Source organism: Ruditapes philippinarum, unplaced genomic scaffold (genome assembly GCF_026571515.1).
Source record: "Ruditapes philippinarum isolate M1 unplaced genomic scaffold, ASM2657151v2 ctg195_1_1_1_1, whole genome shotgun sequence".
Taxonomy (NCBI): Eukaryota; Metazoa; Mollusca; class Bivalvia; order Venerida; family Veneridae; genus Ruditapes; species Ruditapes philippinarum.
Window position 1 is genome coordinate 255,971 of NW_026853905.1, and position 19,199 is coordinate 275,169.

At 33.9% G+C, this 19,199-nt stretch overlaps 1 protein-coding gene across 1 annotated transcript in view; it reads right to left on the reverse strand.

The window, feature by feature from the left end:
- Window positions 1-358: 358 nt before the first annotated feature.
- The window catches only part of LOC132738332 (tectonin beta-propeller repeat-containing protein 2-like), a 30,702-nt gene continuing 11,861 nt past the window's right edge, over window positions 359-19,199 (reverse strand). Inside the window, exons 4-20 of the mRNA XM_060725818.1 lie at window positions 18,920-19,048; window positions 17,953-18,084; window positions 17,120-17,283; window positions 16,338-16,783; window positions 15,376-15,993; window positions 13,845-14,934; window positions 13,499-13,657; window positions 12,137-12,352; window positions 11,043-11,066; window positions 9,955-10,093; window positions 8,487-8,685; window positions 8,169-8,258; window positions 7,355-7,594; window positions 6,773-6,960; window positions 4,682-4,772; window positions 4,261-4,410; window positions 359-1,840 (exon numbers count right to left, since the gene is read on the reverse strand). Of these exons, the coding sequence (XP_060581801.1) occupies window positions 1,674-1,840; window positions 4,261-4,410; window positions 4,682-4,772; window positions 6,773-6,960; window positions 7,355-7,594; window positions 8,169-8,258; window positions 8,487-8,685; window positions 9,955-10,093; window positions 11,043-11,066; window positions 12,137-12,352; window positions 13,499-13,657; window positions 13,845-14,934; window positions 15,376-15,993; window positions 16,338-16,783; window positions 17,120-17,283; window positions 17,953-18,084; window positions 18,920-19,048 (4,242 nt within the window). The 3' untranslated portion in view covers window positions 359-1,673. The remainder of the gene's footprint in view (window positions 1,841-4,260; window positions 4,411-4,681; window positions 4,773-6,772; window positions 6,961-7,354; window positions 7,595-8,168; window positions 8,259-8,486; window positions 8,686-9,954; window positions 10,094-11,042; window positions 11,067-12,136; window positions 12,353-13,498; window positions 13,658-13,844; window positions 14,935-15,375; window positions 15,994-16,337; window positions 16,784-17,119; window positions 17,284-17,952; window positions 18,085-18,919; window positions 19,049-19,199) is intronic.

The following is a 19,199-nucleotide window of genomic DNA, read 5'->3' on the forward strand; positions in this document are numbered from 1 at the left end:
TAGTCACTGGTTGAACTGGTTTGCACAAAAGAACACGTGCTTATGTTTGTGATACTGTTTGTGAGCAGTTGATCTAGCAATGAATGGAAAAGGTGTGGCTAAATGTTCCGCTACGAAAAACCGGAAAAGTCCATGTTTGTGGTTAGATCAATGGTTATTCAAATGAAAGCCTAAAAGGTCAGAGCAGGGATCTATCAAGACATTATCTAGAACTCAGCAAATGCGGGCCTTTCCAAGTTAATCCCCCTGTACAAACAAACTTACCGTTATAGCTTCACTGTGCACTACCGGTCACAACAGTCAACCTGTTGGACTAATTTTTTTAAGCTATAACTGTAAAAGTTTGTTTGTACTCCTGGATTAGCTGGGAAAAACCCAAAATATTCTTAACTCTGGTGTATGTCTATTATAAATTAATGTTACAAATCAATAAAAAGTATTTTTAAATAATTTCATCACTATAAATATTGAAAACTTGTAGAAAGTAACAATTTACTATCTCCATAAAGTAAATAAACTACTAAAAGGCTGTGATTTACTATAAGTACGTAAAAATTGGCAAGCAAAGAATACTCATTGCTGATACATATTTGGACCATTTATATTATTTTGGCACAAAATGGGGTTACAACAAAAATAGCACAGAAGTGTAAAACAGTAAAATAAGTTTGTATAGACTAGTAACATGGTGCATTTATAATAACAAATAACAGTTTCGTTTAATTTTCTTAAGTTTAAAAATTTGACCTTGAAAAACTAGGTTATTTGAATGTCAAGGTCATATTTCAAACTATTGTGCCTCACATGATTTATTAACTGTTATATATAGCCCTATGTGATGTCAGTAGGTAGCTATCAGTAATGTCACATGGTAACATCACATTTCGGCCACTGACATTAAACAACTTTTATGCATATACCAGTTGCAGGGATTTAGTTATTCTGTTTTATATCATTTACTTCCCTTGCTAAGATACACTAGAAGCCTATCAAGAACTGTTTGTTTGGTGTCATAAAAAAAACATCCCTGGTGTTGCATTAAGTTTGTAACACCCAAGGTTAGCCAAAATCATCTTTCCTGTTTCGGCGCTATATCCCCTAAATTGTGTTGGTATGCGGTAAAACCAACCAAACAAACAAACATTGAGGCTCAAGTCTAAAGGATATTTTCTGCCTGTGTCCAAGCAAGGCTTTAGCTTATATAACAATGAGGTTTAGCCATGGTTAATGTTATTCACAGAGAACGAAAGAACAAAAATAATTTGTCTACAAATCTATAAACAAAGAGGAACATAAAATCTAATATGAAAGAACTATATCAATTGTTATTGCACCTAAAAGTATCTCAAAAACAAGCATTCTGTTTAAATATATTACAAATTCAATGACGCAATTACACCCAGATTCAATTGAAATTATTTCCTGTGACATAAATAAAATGTGCTGATACATCCTTGCAGCTACTTTATAAAATTGCAGTTATTTTTGTGCAAGTGAATCTAACTCTGTAAATAAGTGCATGTAGTTATATCCTTGGTGGTTTTATAAATGTAGTTTATTTCTAGATTGTATAAAGGGAGCTGTCATTTCCTAACTTATTTATGTTTTTGTGTATAAATATCGATGAACTTGTTTCCTTCATGGTTTATCAGAATCAGTTTCAACAACACACATTAAACAAACTCCCATTCTCCATCCTCACTAGAAACACTATGTTCCCTAGGGTGCCTGGAAGCCCCTGATGTTCCCGGATCATTGGCAGACCTCACAATATATTTGGTAAACCTTCGAACAAGCTGGCCATCCTTATTGATGCCCCAAAGAATATTGTTAGGTGTTGCTAAAAATAGATAACACATAATATGGGTAAGTAAATAAATTGAATTTCATAAAAAAAAATTGCACAAAATGATGAATAATCAAATATTCTAATAACAAGGAAAGAAACAAGAAATGTGTCCATAGGACATCTGTCAGATTTTCCCATATGTTTTTTCAGTATATGGACGGACAGCAGGACAGACAAGGGCAAATCTATTTCCCAACTCTACGAAACTGTGGCATTAAAATGTAGCATCACTTGTACTGTAGTCTATCCAATAAATACCAAGTACAAATGGCTGCATTCATTAAAATACATGTATTAAGTCAACACTTAAAGATGTAAATGATTTAAACTTTAATTTGTTGTATTTACATTATACTTGAATTTCAAGTCACATAACCACTGTCCATGAAGTCCATAAAACAACTTTTCAATTCCTGTTAAAGAGGAACTCGAGTGTATTTCATTTTAATACCAGAGAGAACTGGAGTAGAGGTAAGAACATTTTTTAATTTAGATGAATTATTTAAAGGTCAATAGCTAGATTTAAACTCAAGAAATAAGATTCAAGTATCCTATATATAACAAGCAAATTCGTTGAATTTATTTCCCCCGCCGAGTACTGGTTATTATTAACACAACAACTGAAGACATAAGGCTTTATTTCTATTTTAATCATGGCATAAACAGTAATATTCTTTGAACTTGATAAATATTCAGGGCAATAACAGAGCCATAACTTTGTGTTAAATAGTAATATCTGGAAATGCCAATGAGATGTATGCATACTACATAACTAATAAAGATGCCATAAATCTGAGTTATAAGTATCTGACCGGAACAAGGCGACTATATGCACATCTCATCTTTTAGTATCCCATAAAGTTTCATTGAATTACAGAGAAGTAGCACGGAAACGATTATTGCTCTGGTTATGTACTGCCTAAGTTATCAAGAGTCATAACTCTAAGTTAAAATGTCTGACCCGAACAAGGCGACAATATGCGCATCTCCTCTTGGTATTGAAGGTTCCAATAAAGTTTCATTGAATTCCAGCCAGTAGTTGCAGAGAAGTAGTGAGGAAACAAATATTTTTCTATATGGATACTGCATAACTAATCAAGGGCCATAACTCTGTGTTAAAGTGTCTGACCTCAACAAGGCAATGATATGCGCATCTTCTGTTGGTATTGAAGGTTCTCATAAAGTTTCATTGAATTCCAGCCAGTAGTTGCAGAGAAGTAGCGCGGTAACGATATTTGCTCTATATGCATACTGCATAACTAATCAAGGGCCATAACTCTGAGTTTAAGTGTCTGACCGGAACAAGGCGACGATATGCGCATCTCCTCTTGATATTGAAGGTTCCCATAAAGTTTCGTTGAATTCCAGCCATGAGTTGCAGAGAAGTAGCGCAGAAACAATTTTTTCTCTATATGCATACTGCATAACTAATCAAGGGCCATAACTCTGAGTTAAAGTGTCTGACCGGAACAAGGCAACGATATGCGCATCTCCTCTTGGTATTGAAAGTTCCCATAAAGTTTCATTGAATTCCAGCCAGTAGTTGCAGAGAAGTAGCGCGGAAACGATTTTTACTCTACATGCATACTGCATAACTAATCAAGGGCCATAACTCTGAGTTAAAGTGTCTGACCGGAACAATCTGATGATATGCGCATGTCCTCTTGGTATTGAAGGTTCCCATAAAGTTTCATTGAATTCCATCAAGTAGTTGCAGAGAAGTAGCGGGGAAACGATTTTTTACTCCATATGCATACCGCATAACTAATCATGGGCCAAAACTCTGAGGTTAAGTGTCTGACCGGAACAAGCCGACGATATGGGCATCTCCTCTTTGTATTGAAGGTTCCCATAAAGTTTCTTTGAATTCTAGGCAGTAGTTGCAGAGAAGTAGTGCGGAAACGATTTTTACTCTATATGCATACTACATAACTAATCAAGGGCCATAACTCTGAGTTAAAGGGTCTGACCGGAACAAGCTGACGATATGCGCATCTCCTCTTGATATTAAAGGTTCCCATAAAGTTTCGTTGAATTCCAGCCAGTAGTTGCAGAGAACTACTCCGGAAACGAAATTCGGATGGACAGACGGAAGTACCAACTTTTGATATTTAAGAGGTAAATCAGCTCATAAACTACACCTGGACCAAAGTCAACAAGCAAAATCAGCTCATAAAATAAAAAAAATAGCTCCTAATTTGAATTTTATGAGCTTTTGTTCTTTATTTAACTACGGAATGAAGCTCTGGATATCAAATGTTTGCTCGGACGGACGGACAGACGGACAACGCCAAAACTATATCCCCCTCCCGATTCCATCGGCGGGGGATAATAAACATATCTGCTTCTGAGACCCTCTTACACTTTTAATGCATGCAGTACACTTGAATATACTACTAACACTACTTTACCTGAAATATGAGTTAACTCCCCTGGCAATTTCTTCCAGTAGTCACCAGTCACATGATCAGGTGCTACACCGTGACGACACAGAAGTTCTCCAGCATGGTTCAAGGCAAACACAAAATTGTTTGATAATGTGAGCTGCATTGCCGGGGATCCTTAAATACAAACACAATATATGATGACCAAATAAGATAACTGTATTACAACCTAATTTACAAGTTAATATTCACACTGAATATCTTCAATATTTTTTTAATCATCACGAGTATTAGTGTTTTGAATTACTAAGCAAGATTGTTCTCATTTATCTGTCAACTAACTAAAACTGGTCAATTTTTGAATTTTGATAATGAAATCCCTAAAATTTTAAAAGCAGAAAGAGGTCTAATTAGATATATAATCATTTAAGTAATGAAAGATGTTTACCTGATACATGTATCCATTTGCGACCTATTGGCATCTCTTGTGTGATGCCATCTCTAACATATACCTGCCTTCTGTTATCTATTGCCCATACCTGTAAAATAATGCTACCTTTGTTTACATATTTACTTTTTGTTCAGTGGTGGTACTTTTTTTACCATGAACTTCTTTTTATGTAGACCAGAATTTTTTTAAGAACAAATGATGAACAAGACCTACCAGTGAAACAGAAGGCCCAACTATTCTCGGTGCTTAACAATGAAAGAAGAACTTAGATAATATTCCAAAATACAAAATGGAACTATTCAATAAAAATGCTAGAGTTATTGTTCTAGAACCACATCAAATGGTACAATAATCTCAAACTAGAAATGTGTCCATAGGACACGGATGCCCCCACACGCCACTGTTCTGTCAATGTCAAATATTTTTTGGACTACATGTGCCACAAGTTGAAAACTAAAAATCAACAAAGGGCCATAATTCTGTTAAATTTGGTCGCAGCAAAAATTCCTTCCTTTACTACTATCTACACATTAAGGTTGTTAATCCCTGGAAGTTTAAGCAAAATCTGCGATCCGGTTTAAGAGGAGTTGCATTCACAAAATTTCTACATAGTATATAGTGAAAAAATCAACAAAGGGCCATAATTCTCTAAAATTTGGTCGCAGCAAAAATTCCTTCCTTTACTACCATCTACACATTAAGGTTGTTCATCCCTGTAAGTTTAAGCAAAATCTGCCATCCGGTTTAAGAGGAGTTGTGTTCACAAAATTTCTACTTAGTATCTAGTGAAAAAATCAACAAAGGGCCATAATTTTGTTAAATTTGGTCGCAGCAAAAATTCCTTCCTTTACTACCATCTACACATTAAGGTTCTTCATCCCTGTAAGTTTAAGCAAAATCTGCCATCCGGTTTAAGAGGAGTTGCGTTCACAAGATTTCGGGACGTACGGACGGACTGACGGAGGCCGAAATAGAATAAGGGGCCATTTCTTTTGTTATTTTCTATTGTTTAATAGAGGGCCAATGGCCCCTTACTCTATTGTTATGGAATGAACTCTATTGTTCTCTTTTGTTCTGTTTACAGTTCGATGGCCCCCTATCTTTATTCGGTAGTGCGGACGGACGGACAAGTGCAACGCTATATGCTCCCACATTGTGGGGGCATAAAAATTATTTCCAGTTCCGTCATGTCAAAAAACCTCAGCGGGGTCCATTTAAACAATATATACTGTACATGACATTGTATGCCATGATTCAGTTTAATAAATTAGTCTAACAAATAAGTCCACACATTGAAATTAACATGCACATAAATGATATTGCAGTTAGTGTAAAAATTTATCCTATTGCGCATTTCTTAAAAACATCTCATCTGTCATTAATGATGATTAAAAGCAATGATTTTCATAACAGTTTCATACAAATTGAGTGATACAAAATACAATTATATGTCAAAAGTCAGCCTGTATCTTTATACTGTAAAAGTTACTAGGCATGTCTTAACCTTTGACCGCTGAAACAAAAGTGACAAGCCTTTGCCACCAGTATAAAGTTAGGTCATCCATGCAGTCTGACCAGGCTCTATACTTTTGGAAAAGTAACTTTAATTTTGACCTTGACACCCCTCAAGTCAACATTGGACATTTAAAAAAACAAGAGGGTCAAGATGGCCCTCGATTGCTCACCTGACCAATCGAACTCATCTGAACAATTATTTAGACAAGCATCCTGACCAAGTTTGATAACAATTGAGTCAAAAATGCGACCACAAGAATGTTAACAAGATTGTGACCTAGTTTTTGACCCAAGGTGACCCGTATTCGAACTTGACCTAGAAATCATCAAAACAAACTTGCAGATCAATTTCCAGGATAATATCTGGATAACAACATTAGCCACTAAAGAGAGTGAGAGAGAGAGAGAGACGATGAACGATGTACCCTGGACATTCAACGATCCTAAAAGCTCACCCTGAGGTAGCTCAGGTGAGCTAAAAAGGAAGCTGGACAAATGAATTTTAGACATTAAGCAGATTTAGATATAAACTCTATTATTATTATTATACTATAGTCTGATATAGACACACACCTTCCAATCTTGCTGACAGGACACCACATGTGTGAAAACAGTGCCTCCATTATCTACAGGTAACCAGGCAGCATTGAGACTGAGATCAGAGGGCGCCTTCACCCCAATACGATGCCATACCATACCATCACTATCCACAGACCACACTGTCATATCAGCACATGACATATTTACTAGCTGTTTGTCCTCTGTTGATAAAAAACCAATAATACATTCAGAAATTCAGAAAAAGGAAAATTTTATAAATTAATTTATATGACCATTTGTTCAAAACTAAATCTGAATTACTCTCTGGTTCTACTCAGTGATTTATAATAATCTTAAGAATACTATGGTGTCAGTTTTATAAGCCAAATAGCAGTCTTAATCTTGGGCTGTAGAGGTATTAATTAAAGACCATGTCCACTATTAATTCCTATTTCAAACAGATAATTAGTTATACATGCACTACCACAGTTATACATATACTGTCTTTTTTCAGGTCCATTGTGGCTGTTTTATATTATCAAATGCATTAAATATTTTAAAATCAGTAGCCAATACAAGTAAATCTTTGATAATTTTAATTTCATTACAGTGTACCTAGTTGTGAGAGATCTAGCTGTGACCAGCCCGTCCCTTTACATTCCAATTCACTCATTCCAGTTCTTATATACACCTCACCATCACCAGACAGAGCCCATAATGCATCAGTACATACAGACAGACAGACAAACAATATAGAGCCTGCAAGTTTACTTGGTCCTGGTATAGCACAGCAAGTTTTACGATCAGGAGAGAAAGCAAATATATCACCACTAGGTTGTTGTGCCCATATTACACCTGCAAACACAACAACAATTTCACATCAATGGTATAACATGTACTATCATTTCAATACTAAATTTATAACAGATCATTTATATGGATAAGTTCAACTGATTTGACAGCCTTTATTCATTAAGAAGTTAAATCAAATATTCTATATAGTGTTTAGGAAACAGCCCTTATTTGACCAATTATTATTGTTGATCTTAACTGATGTAAAAAATAAGCTCCTAACATATTTACTATAAAAGAATTGTGGCTGCATGGCAACAAAAAATTCTTCTTGAGCTTCCATGTGATAATCATTTTGACAAACTTCAATGAGTAAGAAAGCTTTCTAATACTATTGTAATTTCAAACTGTGTAACTTTAATAATTTCATAAGTGACAAGAACTCTATTCATATTCATTTCAGCACTATAAAACAAGATCTTGATGGACTGACAATGTTATTGTCACTCTTTCTTCATCTTAAGTTGCTAGATAATGCTCTAAACTCCATAAAATATTAAACTGTGTTTGTTAGATTTAAAGTCCCACCAACACTGTACAAGTCAACAATAAGAAATAGAATGAAACATTAACACACCATTTTTCTGATTAGCTGTACTGGCCACAACAGTTTTCCAACAGGATGTGGATGCCAAACTCTCTGGATGGGCATCTCTCCAAAGTTGACCTGTAAAAAAAATACCATCATTGACTGAAAATCATTATTCTACACTGAAAACAATTAAAACAACTTTCCATTTCAATTCCACATCTGCAGCAAATGTTTTCTGAATAGGAATTTGGTTTTGACTTGTTAGAATACAAAATTAGACCAACTTGTCACCTGAACTGAAAATTATATGGGTAAAGGAAATAACTGAAATGTCAATGTTTTATTTATAGGTAATGTACATACCTTCAACATTGCCTCTACACACTTGTAAAATATGTTTATATTCTGGACACACCCACACTCCACCATGAGCTGCTATCAGGCCTCCACTTTGGGCACTGAGCAGTAATGTTAATTTCTGAGGATCAAACTTCTTGGAGAAAGACTTCAACATGTCTAGAGCTGTCATATCTTTTACGACATATTCCCCACTTAGAGGGACCTAAAACACAGTGAGACAATTTATATTATAGTACAATTTTACTTCCATCATTTCAATATTTCTATGCCTTTTTGAGTTTAACCATACAAACTGTAATCACTTAGAGTGATCAACATCTTGGATAAAAAAATGATTATTGAATTCCTTAAGAAAAACCATTGTTCATAATATATAATGACTTTACTCACTAAGACTATTTACCTCATTAACTTGGCACCGTATTTTACTTATTTTCACTTATTATTTATACAAATGTACATACTTGTTACTTTTACCATCATAGATAAATTCAGCTTCTAAATTAAGGTATTAGGACCCTAATGGGCACTATCAGGAACTAAAGAAATGACATCATAGGTCAGATGTATACCTTAAAATACGCCTGTTTGCAAAATTTAAACAAAGTTTACCGCACGGAAATCAAGTTATGGCCACTTTTCTGAACTCCAGCTAGGATGTTATGAGGGCCCTTTTTTAGAAATGAGGAACCTTTAAATAATCTGCAATAACATTCTAATGAAAAATGTTTTCCCATGAATTTTTGGTAAGAAACAAATAGTACCATTCAGCTAACAATCCACATAAGCAAAATTATGGTTTCTACTTAAAATTTATGACATCTGTATAAAAATGTTACCCTACCCCACCCATTTTTACCACATGTCTGACCATTTTTCTATTAAGGGAGCCTAATTAAAAAAATTCTTAAAATTTACCCAAATGAGTGCCTGTTTTCAAAGTTTCCCTAAACTTTTTTAAAAAGTATATTGGTTGATCTTGTAAAATATGAAATACTTTTACCGTCTAGTTTTGATTATATTACACTTTGAAAATATCAGGTACCATATTAATTACCAGATTTAGCATAATTTAGCCAATAAATACCAATATAAATTAAAAATTCAAAATTAAACACTTTTTTCTTTCCATATGGGACATGAGAGATACATAAATAATGTTAAAAGAAAAAAAGAAAGAAAAAAAAGTTGACCCTTCTGGGGATTGAACCCATGGCCCTCTTTTTCAATGTAGTTAACAGTAATTCTAGCCTATTTGAATACTCTTTAACGCGGAGGTAATGCATTAGGGTGCTAATACCTTAACACATTTCCACGCAGTCTGACCTGGCTCTTTACTGTTGGTAGTTCAAGTTCTGTATTTTGATATTAAAATCCCATAAACTTTGAAATGGGCTGGTGAGCAAAACCATTATATAAATGCAGCAGGCTTTTAAGATATTTCATTATCTTATATTGAAAACTTTCATACCTGCCACCAATGGTTCTCTCCCCTTGGTGTTTTCATGGTAACTCCAGGTAGGAACCAACATTGACCTAGAATGTCAACAGCCCAACCAATATTATCTTCTCCAAGACATAACTGACTGAACAATCTGTTTTCTGAGCCACTGTAATTTGCAGATAATATACAAGTTAGTTCTTCTAATATAAAAGTTAAAGTTGTTTAATCATACATTACACATCCTTCAATTTTCATTAAAACCAAAGTTACCACAAAGCCAAAAGTTACACAGCATGTAAATGATTTTCACTGATTAGTTCTTATAATTGTACTGGTAAGTTTTAATAGATATAAAACTAAAGTTTCTTTGGTAATCAACAAGAATACAGTTACACTGCTAGATGCTTTGACAAAGTTAACAACATGGCAGCCTTACTACTAGGAACAGATGTACAATCTAATTTTATTATCAATGATGGTAGCCAGATTGACCTGAGACCTGCCTCAAAAATACTGGTACATAAAAGATACCAACACATCAAATATCTAAATTATCAGTCAATAAATAAAGAATAATAATAAGAAACAAGTGTGACCGATGAATTACAGGAGTGTCTGAAGGACAAACTGGCAACTACATGTATATGCTTCAATGACGAATTTTGGTGAGTTAAAATATACTGAAAACAAAACATACTTCATAGGCATATAAGATCATAAGGCTAGTATAATAAAATTTAACCTAAATATAGTATATGTAAAATATTCTTAGTGTCCCAAGAACAAGTTATGTCAAGACATAATGGTAAAGTTTAATGGTTTACATATATAGAATATATAAATAAAGCAATAATATTCTAATGTTTGATGCAGGACATAGTATTGTCAGATACACTCTGTAGATATACATTAAAACAAATTCATTCTACAGTATCAGCTGGGATGGTGTAAATCTGAGCCCTGTGTATACCACTGATTCATGTATGAGATACTTATTTCAGTATACATATACAAGTTTATAAATTGGCATAGTTTGTAAATATAAGGATAATATTATTTAGAAAGCAAGCCATGCATTTTTGTTTCCATGCATCTTAAAGATTTAATGGACTCACTGTTTTAATAACCCATTAAACATGCTGAAATAATTCAAAATATACTTATTTTCCTACTCTTTGTTTTAAATCTAAATAATTTTAATCTTCCTTATTGCCATTAACATGCAAGCTTTATATTCACCTATCTATAACAACAGTGTGCCGAAAATAAGACTTATGTTGGCAAAGTTACAGATACTTTTCAACACTTAAAAATGTTGTGTTTTTTTTTTAACAAATATTTGTCAAATGTAGAATCTCCAAAAATAATTGAAATGAACATCTACATCTTGTTTTCCACAATTATATTCTATAACAAATGATGTGATACTGAACAAGTTGCTCAAACAATAAACAAGTTGATTTCTGAGTAAGACAAATAAGGACATAACTGCCCCAGGATAACAGTACATGAGTAACAGGTTATAAATTTCTGATATTTGAACATCATTTACTTTTACTTTATAGTTTGAACATATCCACATATACCAAGAACAAAAGTGGCTCAATATTAAGTGTATCTTCTCTTATACAACTCTTACACTTAAATCCTATCACTAATAATTCTACCATTCTTTTGTATTTATAGGGGAAGTTACCAGTTTCAAAGTGACCAAAGATATCTAACTGGTAGACAGAAACAACTTGAACATGTTTAAAGGGACTCTTCTGATGTTTTTTGACCAAAAGGGACAGAAATATTTTTCTCAAGATTTTTGTTTTACACTATGTAGGTCTGGACCAATAATCCATGTTTAAATTTCAGATCATTTGCTCACTTCACTTCCCAGGGATAATCAATGTTATTGCACAAATTGACCCCAAAAATGAAAAGCATTAGCTGCCATGCAACACTTTTCACTCAAATACTGCCTAAAAAATGAGTATCAATTCAGTACCAAATATACATGTATTTAAATAATTATTATGTATTGCAAATGTTTCTATTTTAAATGCACTAGTTGATTTAAGACAGAATTTCAAATTTTATGAAATTAAGATATAAGACCTCAGTTGAGTTTCTTAAAGGTAACATTATTCAACAAAATCTTAACAAATGTTTAACCAAATTTAGGCAATAATGAAATAAAAAGTTAACTTTAAAAACTAACCTATCCCCAGATTTCCACTCTGTTCCCTCGGGACAGTCAGCTGTGATCCCTGCCCTGTATAACCAGTGACAATTCTCTGTTAGAGCCCAAACTACCCCAGATAGACACACTATCTGTTTCAGCCTGTGTTTACATGTCACCTCAACACCGGTATAACAAGGTCGATCTTTACACAAGCCTTTCTGTATCATTACTTGATGATTGGTCTTCATATACCTGCATCATATACAAACAATATAAGAGATTCAAATCAAATTACAAACTTATACAAAAGTCCATACATGTGATAACTGAAATGGGTCAAAACTAGATTTTCTGCTGTATTTTGGGGCATAAATCAGGATGTTTTTGGATTCCCAAGGGATATCATATGTATGGTGAAAACAAATAAAATTAGCGCTATCAATAATCATAAAAATACTTTACACAAGTTATCACTGCAAGCGGTAAAATATAAGGGGAGTAGAGTTCATCAGTTGGTAGAGCTGCAGAATGGTAATCTGAGAGCCTCAGGTTTGAGTCCAAGTAGCACTGCACATTTTCTCAACCTAGTGTGACACAATTTCACACAAACATGTTTAAAACTTAAATAATAGTTCACATGACATCATAATTCTTAAATTACAGAACATTTTTTATTACTACAATTAGAATCAAAAAAGTAACAAGTTGTAATCAAAGCACAGATGGCGCTGAATTTGTTTGGGTCTCAGAATGTCAGAAAGGTGAAGGTTCTGAGATTATAAAACAATTTGTTTTTGTATAGTGCCACCAATGCTTTCCAGCATTTTAATTGTAGTAGATTGGCTATAAGACTAATTTCAACACTGATATTCGATCCAATGTATAATTGACTTAAACAATTTGAAAAAAAATGAGTTGCCGTAATTGGGATTTGACCCCATACCTCTCGCTTCCTAAGCGAGCGCGAAAACCCCTCGGCCACGGTGAATTTATATTTCAACGGCCTGAAGAAAACCTTATTATTCTATTTAGGGTTTGTAACGACGCTAACTGTTGTTTAACACTAGTGTAAATAACCATGGCGCTTACTATAAGCATGTTTATTTATAAAGAATTAAACAATATAAGAAATCTTCGACCATTCGGGAATTATTTTGCTTGAAAATTAATCCGCCTGTCATGTGACCATATTTACACAGTGATCTCCCCTAATTTTTTCGGCCTAAGTGTTACATATAAAGGGAAGTAACCGCTTCAAAAAAGGCGGACTACTTTCGTCACTTGCAATTAACAGCGTTAGAGTCTGAAATTTCGCTACCATTATTTGTTTGGTCTGACGACCCAAACAAATAAAAATGAAGAAACTAGAGCCAAACATTCAAATTTCATGATATTTACCATGCACAGTTATTATCCACGCAGATAAAGGAAACATCTCTTACTGCCTCCACCCATTTCATTCCCTCAGGTCGTCTAGGGGTAATTTTGGTGCCTGCATAAACTGTATATTTATTCAAAGCCCACACAATATTACCATCAGGGGAAACTGATATCTGACTAGAAAGCACCAGGGGCCCCTTTTTTCCCCAAATGCAAACTCCAGGGCCAGAAAAGCCCACTAGGGTATATTTTTACAGCTTTTATCTTTTGATCCACACTTTGTGTTTTTAAAAAACGGGAAAAAACTTTTGGAATTTTTCCCTTGAGGCTATTCAGTCCATTATTCACTGATCTAAGAATTTACCCATTTTCTGCAAACAAATCTAAAAACCCTATCCCAAAAAATTTTTTTCCTGTTTTGATTTTTAAGGGTCTTTTGATGACTTTGGGGGAAGTGGGTTCATATTGTGAATAAAAGTCTTCTGCAGTAGCCCCTGGTTTATTGAATATAGTATAAAATGATGGTTTAGAATTTGGATCTATGCTATTTTGTGACAAAGAAGTAAATATTGATGAAGCTAAATTATCTTCTGTCATGTCCATGGTTTTATTACTACCTCCTTGTGCTGATTGTTCTAGCTCATTTAATTCCTTCTCTAAACTACTTGGAATGTATTTAGAATCCTTAACTTCCATAGAATCTAATATCTCCCTTTCTCTGACACTATCACTCCTCCCCATGATAGTTCTGTATGTGAGTTGGTCAGCCTCAGATTTGAATTCAATTGGAGATGTACTATTCCCCTGCCCAGTGTACGTGTCAGTTGTCTCACTCAAGTATGAGTCTAGTCTAGCCATTTCTCTATCCAAATTTGAAATCTTATCACTTTTACTGTTTTCCACTGGCAATCCGAATTCAGCATTAACTTTGGGTGCAATATTGTCAAGCGTATTTATTTCATCCCTCCTCTCAACTGGCAATGCAAAATCAGTAACCAATGATTTCTTTTGATCTTCTTTTGATTGTAAAATTTGATCCACAGTTTTCACAGAATCTGAGCTAACTGAAATACTATCTGCTATAGTCTTATCCTTATTATCTGTTTCAACATCTATTTCAACATCATCTGTTTTATCACTTATCATTTGAATTGATTCTTTATTAGACACATTTTCATTGTTTTTGTCAACATCTTCTACAAAAGTAGGCTTTTTCTCCTGATTATCTTCTCGTGTTTCCATAGGAACATGTTTCCCTGGTTCCTCTTCAACAGACTGCTGTATGAAATCCTGTTGGGATGCTGCAGAAAATCTTCCAGAATCTTCATTGGTGGAAGGTTTGACTGAAGAAGTTTCACTGCCATCGCTGGCTATACTTGTGTTGCTATTGACTGACACAGAATCTGAATCTGTTACTTTTGTACTAAGTTTCAGAGGAGACTTTTCTTTTGAACCTAAAATAGAAAATGAAAAGTGCACAAAATATACTTATCTTACAAATGAAATAGTACAAAAGTAAAAACTTCTTAATAAAAAATTCACAATCACAGTAGAAATATTTCAGGGATAAAACTGCTAAATGTCTGATACAAACAAACTAAGGACACAACAGGATAATTTGATAATTACTTTGAGACATTAATTTTATATCTGAAAAATGGACTACTTAGCTTTCATCAATAACATTAGCTTCAGTACAGACCAGTCTTAATTAAGGTAGAAATAAAAGAAACAAATTTAAGATATTTTCTATCAAAGATATTTTTTCTTTAACTTTTCTACCTCATAGACATGGTATAGCAATGTAAATATTAATGTAATTAATACCTTTAAATCATGTGCGTTCTCAAAGTAATTCTTCCCAAAGATTTAAAAACACCGTGTCTACAGCTTACCCTTTTTCTTCTTCTTTTTAACTTTTCTTTTAAACACAATGCCATCTCCTTCAGGTTCGACTTCTCCTGATATTCTAATACTTGCAGTTTCTTCAGAGTGGTTGGCAATTCTGTAGACTGGGTCACTGTTTTCCTCAGCTTGATGATCCTCCTGCAGCCTTGCAAGAGCAGAAAATGCGCCGGAACCAGTCCTCTGTTTTTCTGATTGTCTCCCAGGTTGTGTATCGAAACTGTTTCCTATTGCACCATCTAACCTTTCAGGAGAACTATCTGCTAGTGCCATTTGTCCTACTTCAATGGTCATAAGGTCTGGGGAGTTCAGCTGTACCACAGGGGGTAGATCTTCATCCTTTGCTGAATTGCTTTCTGAAGTTTGACAATTCACTCCTGCTGTACCAAAATGTTCCGCCTTCTTCTCAATATGTAACTTTTCTTGAACTTTGTCAACTAAAACAACTGGATTAGCTATCTGTTTTACTTTCTCAAATATATTTCCCTGGAATACTTTAAAAGGAGACTTTTCAACATGTTCTGGTTTCTTTTCAATTGTTTCATCTTTACTCTTAACAACTGGATGCTGTCCCTTTTGCTGCCTCTCTATTTCAAGCTGCTTTAATACTGGAAAAATGATTTGCATTATCACTAAATTCTAAGACTACATTTTACAAGTACACATGCAGTGGCAAGGATGACAAATGATAATTTTTTATAAAGATTACTGTATTTTAATCTCCAAAACATATAGATCACACTAAATATGCCTGTTTTTTTTTAATCTCATAAAAGCAATTAATCTTTTAAATACCATTTAAAAGCTTGTATGAATACTGGAATAACTGCTACCTTGAAACTGTACAAAATTTCAAACTAATTTTGAAATAGGAATTGCAGACTTAAAACTGCAAAGAAGTTTTATACAAATTTATAGAAATTAAGAAAACTTTTGCAAAATAAAAACTTACAGAGGCTAGTAGGTCTTGTGATTGGTCTGTCTGAAATCCTGATTAAATTCCGATCAGTTCCCGCCCTTAACACAAATATTTCACAATCTGTAACTGCAACATTTTTCACAAGTCCTATATGTTTCTGGGATCCTATAACACTAGAATTCTCAGGGTCTATCAAATACACGCAGGAATCATTCCATGTCACAAGTTCTTTGTCTCGAAACAATAACATTTGACAAAACTGGTTTGGATTTTGAGATTTTATGATATTTGTCACTTTAAAGTCTATTATAGGTATCGTGTAATGTGACTGGTTTAGAAGCTCTTTAAACATGTAAGTGTGAAGGACCGATCCACTAACAGAAGCTTTCCATATACGAAAACCTGGACGTGAAGCGTAAAGTTGAGCATTTTCAGGTTTACACATGGCTGGAATAAAACATGCCCCAAAATCTCCGGCACTGAAACAATTAGAAGCGTGATACTACTTTTGTTCAAAAATTTGATAAATTTTATCTCATTACTTGGCAATTCAATTTTAACAAGTTCCATCAACTTAAACATATCAATGTTCGTAATCAATACCTCCTACAACAACTTTTTATATCACTTATACAATTAAAGATGAATGACTACAATAACAACTGAAGCTGTACTATCATGTATGTCCTTAATGGCGAACCCAGCACATGTCTTTTTTGACAATTCACAATAAATTTTACTTAAATTATGATAACTTAAAAAATATAAGAAATATGTACAGCTGCTGAACTTGTTAACCTTATACATGTACTTACACTTTTCTTTCCTTAGATCCAACTTGTGTAATTTTTTCTACAGCATCTGTCCTACAAACAACACATCTCTGTTTAGTAGAGACCAACAAGCGCTTATGACCATGATTTAACTGTATGATTTCTGTATTTCCCTCTATCAGTAGCACACTTGACTGGCATTTTCCCTGAAATATTTATATTATCCCCATCACAGTGTGGTCATATCCTTTTTTATTAGGAACATAGCATGAAAAGTGAGTAATAGTTATGGTTATGTTACATTGCATTTGCTTTCATTGGTTTTATATTTGTATAAAGTTTCATTATAATTGACAAGTTTAGAAGATATACTCTGAACAAGCATTTCTAAAACTTCTAAAGCAACATTAAGGGAGATAATTCATAACTTAAACAAAATGGAATAACAGTTTCTAAACAGTACACTGCCTCTTACTAGTCTCTATCACTTCATAAAATTTTTATACATCATAAAAGAATAATAAGATGCTTTGAAGAAAGAAGTCAGTGTTTATCCAGTAAAATTGTTAGACAAATTGTTTCACAGAGATCACATCTGTTCAAAGGTGAATGGCATGCCAACCTTAGTTTAGTTTAAGCATATTTGTTTAAGTTCGATGGTGAAATAAGCTCTTGTAACATTGAACACTTTCAAGCCCATTTCATTAAATTAACACAGCAGGAAACATGGTTATGGCATGAGTAGGGCTTGAACCCACATTCTCTGGGTTAAGAGGCAGACACCTTAACAACTGGTCCAGTGCTCCCTTGCACTTATTATATTGGCCTTCTGCACTAGAATTTATTGACTTTTAAAGATTATCAAAGACACAAACCTCAATAAAGTCAACCTCTGTGCAGCCAACACAACCCTGTTTATCCCCACTGAATAATTTCATACCATTAGTGCTCCATGTTAAACAGGTCAAGGCCATCTGGTGAACATCACTAACAATAAATCTTTCAAGCTGAAATATATATTGTTAATATAAGAAAATTGTATATCATCTTTAAACTAATCAATAAATCTGTAAATTTTAAGTCCAGGCTTCACCTATAACATTTCTAAGAGTGTTAAGTAAAAGAAGATGTTTAACTGTGACAAGTCATCAGTACAAAATCTAGGAACAATTATTAGATTCAAATGTCACAATAAAATATTTTGGATAATTGACAATTAAAATGTCTTCTTTTTAGGCTTCATACTATTCAAGCTTCAAATCAAGAATTATACTGCACAGCTAGGCATAATTTATGCATGTTAAATGAACAATGGTTAAAAGCAATCTTCAAATTAAAATAAATTGAATCCCTTTTGTAAATATACTGTTATTATAACTCAGATGTGTTACTTTGCTAAAAGAATTAATTGATGTACAGGCAAATCAACTGTAAGTGATTCATTGATGCAAGTTCAACTGCTACAACATCACTTAATGTAGTTCAACATTTTGTGTGTATTTGAGTTTATTTATACTCGCCACAAGTTTATTTATACTCGCCATCGGTTTCACATACGGGCAAATCCTCCAGAAGAGTATTAGTTGCTTAAGATTTTGGAGGATAGTGATAAAGCTTCATCTTGTTCTTAAACTTGCCAAGTTTTTATGCACTCATACACAGGACATCCATTTAAAGTCTCATTTGACAGACTGTTTTAGTAATTCTAGTTGGCCAGCACAGGAATCAGACCCCAATGTCACGTCTTGCTCTCTGATCAATTGAGCTATGCAGACTGGCATGGGGGATTAATATGTTTTCATTACTTGTTATAATAACATAACTTGACAAGGGAATATTTACCTGTTTACTGTGACCAATCAGAATGCTAGGAAGCTGGAAGATATAAATAGTGCCGGAGGAATGACCTACAGCCACAAGGTCGTCTAAACCATGATGTAGACAAACACAAGTCACAATATCTGTTGTATTCTGTAATTATACAATGATTTAAGGTGAAATATTTACATTTAAAATGTGTTAACATCAACCTTTAGCCAGCAAGCTGAAATTTAATCTGTTTATGTGAGCAGTGCAGACCACGATCATGGTCTGCACTGCTCACTATTCAGTTTGCACATAT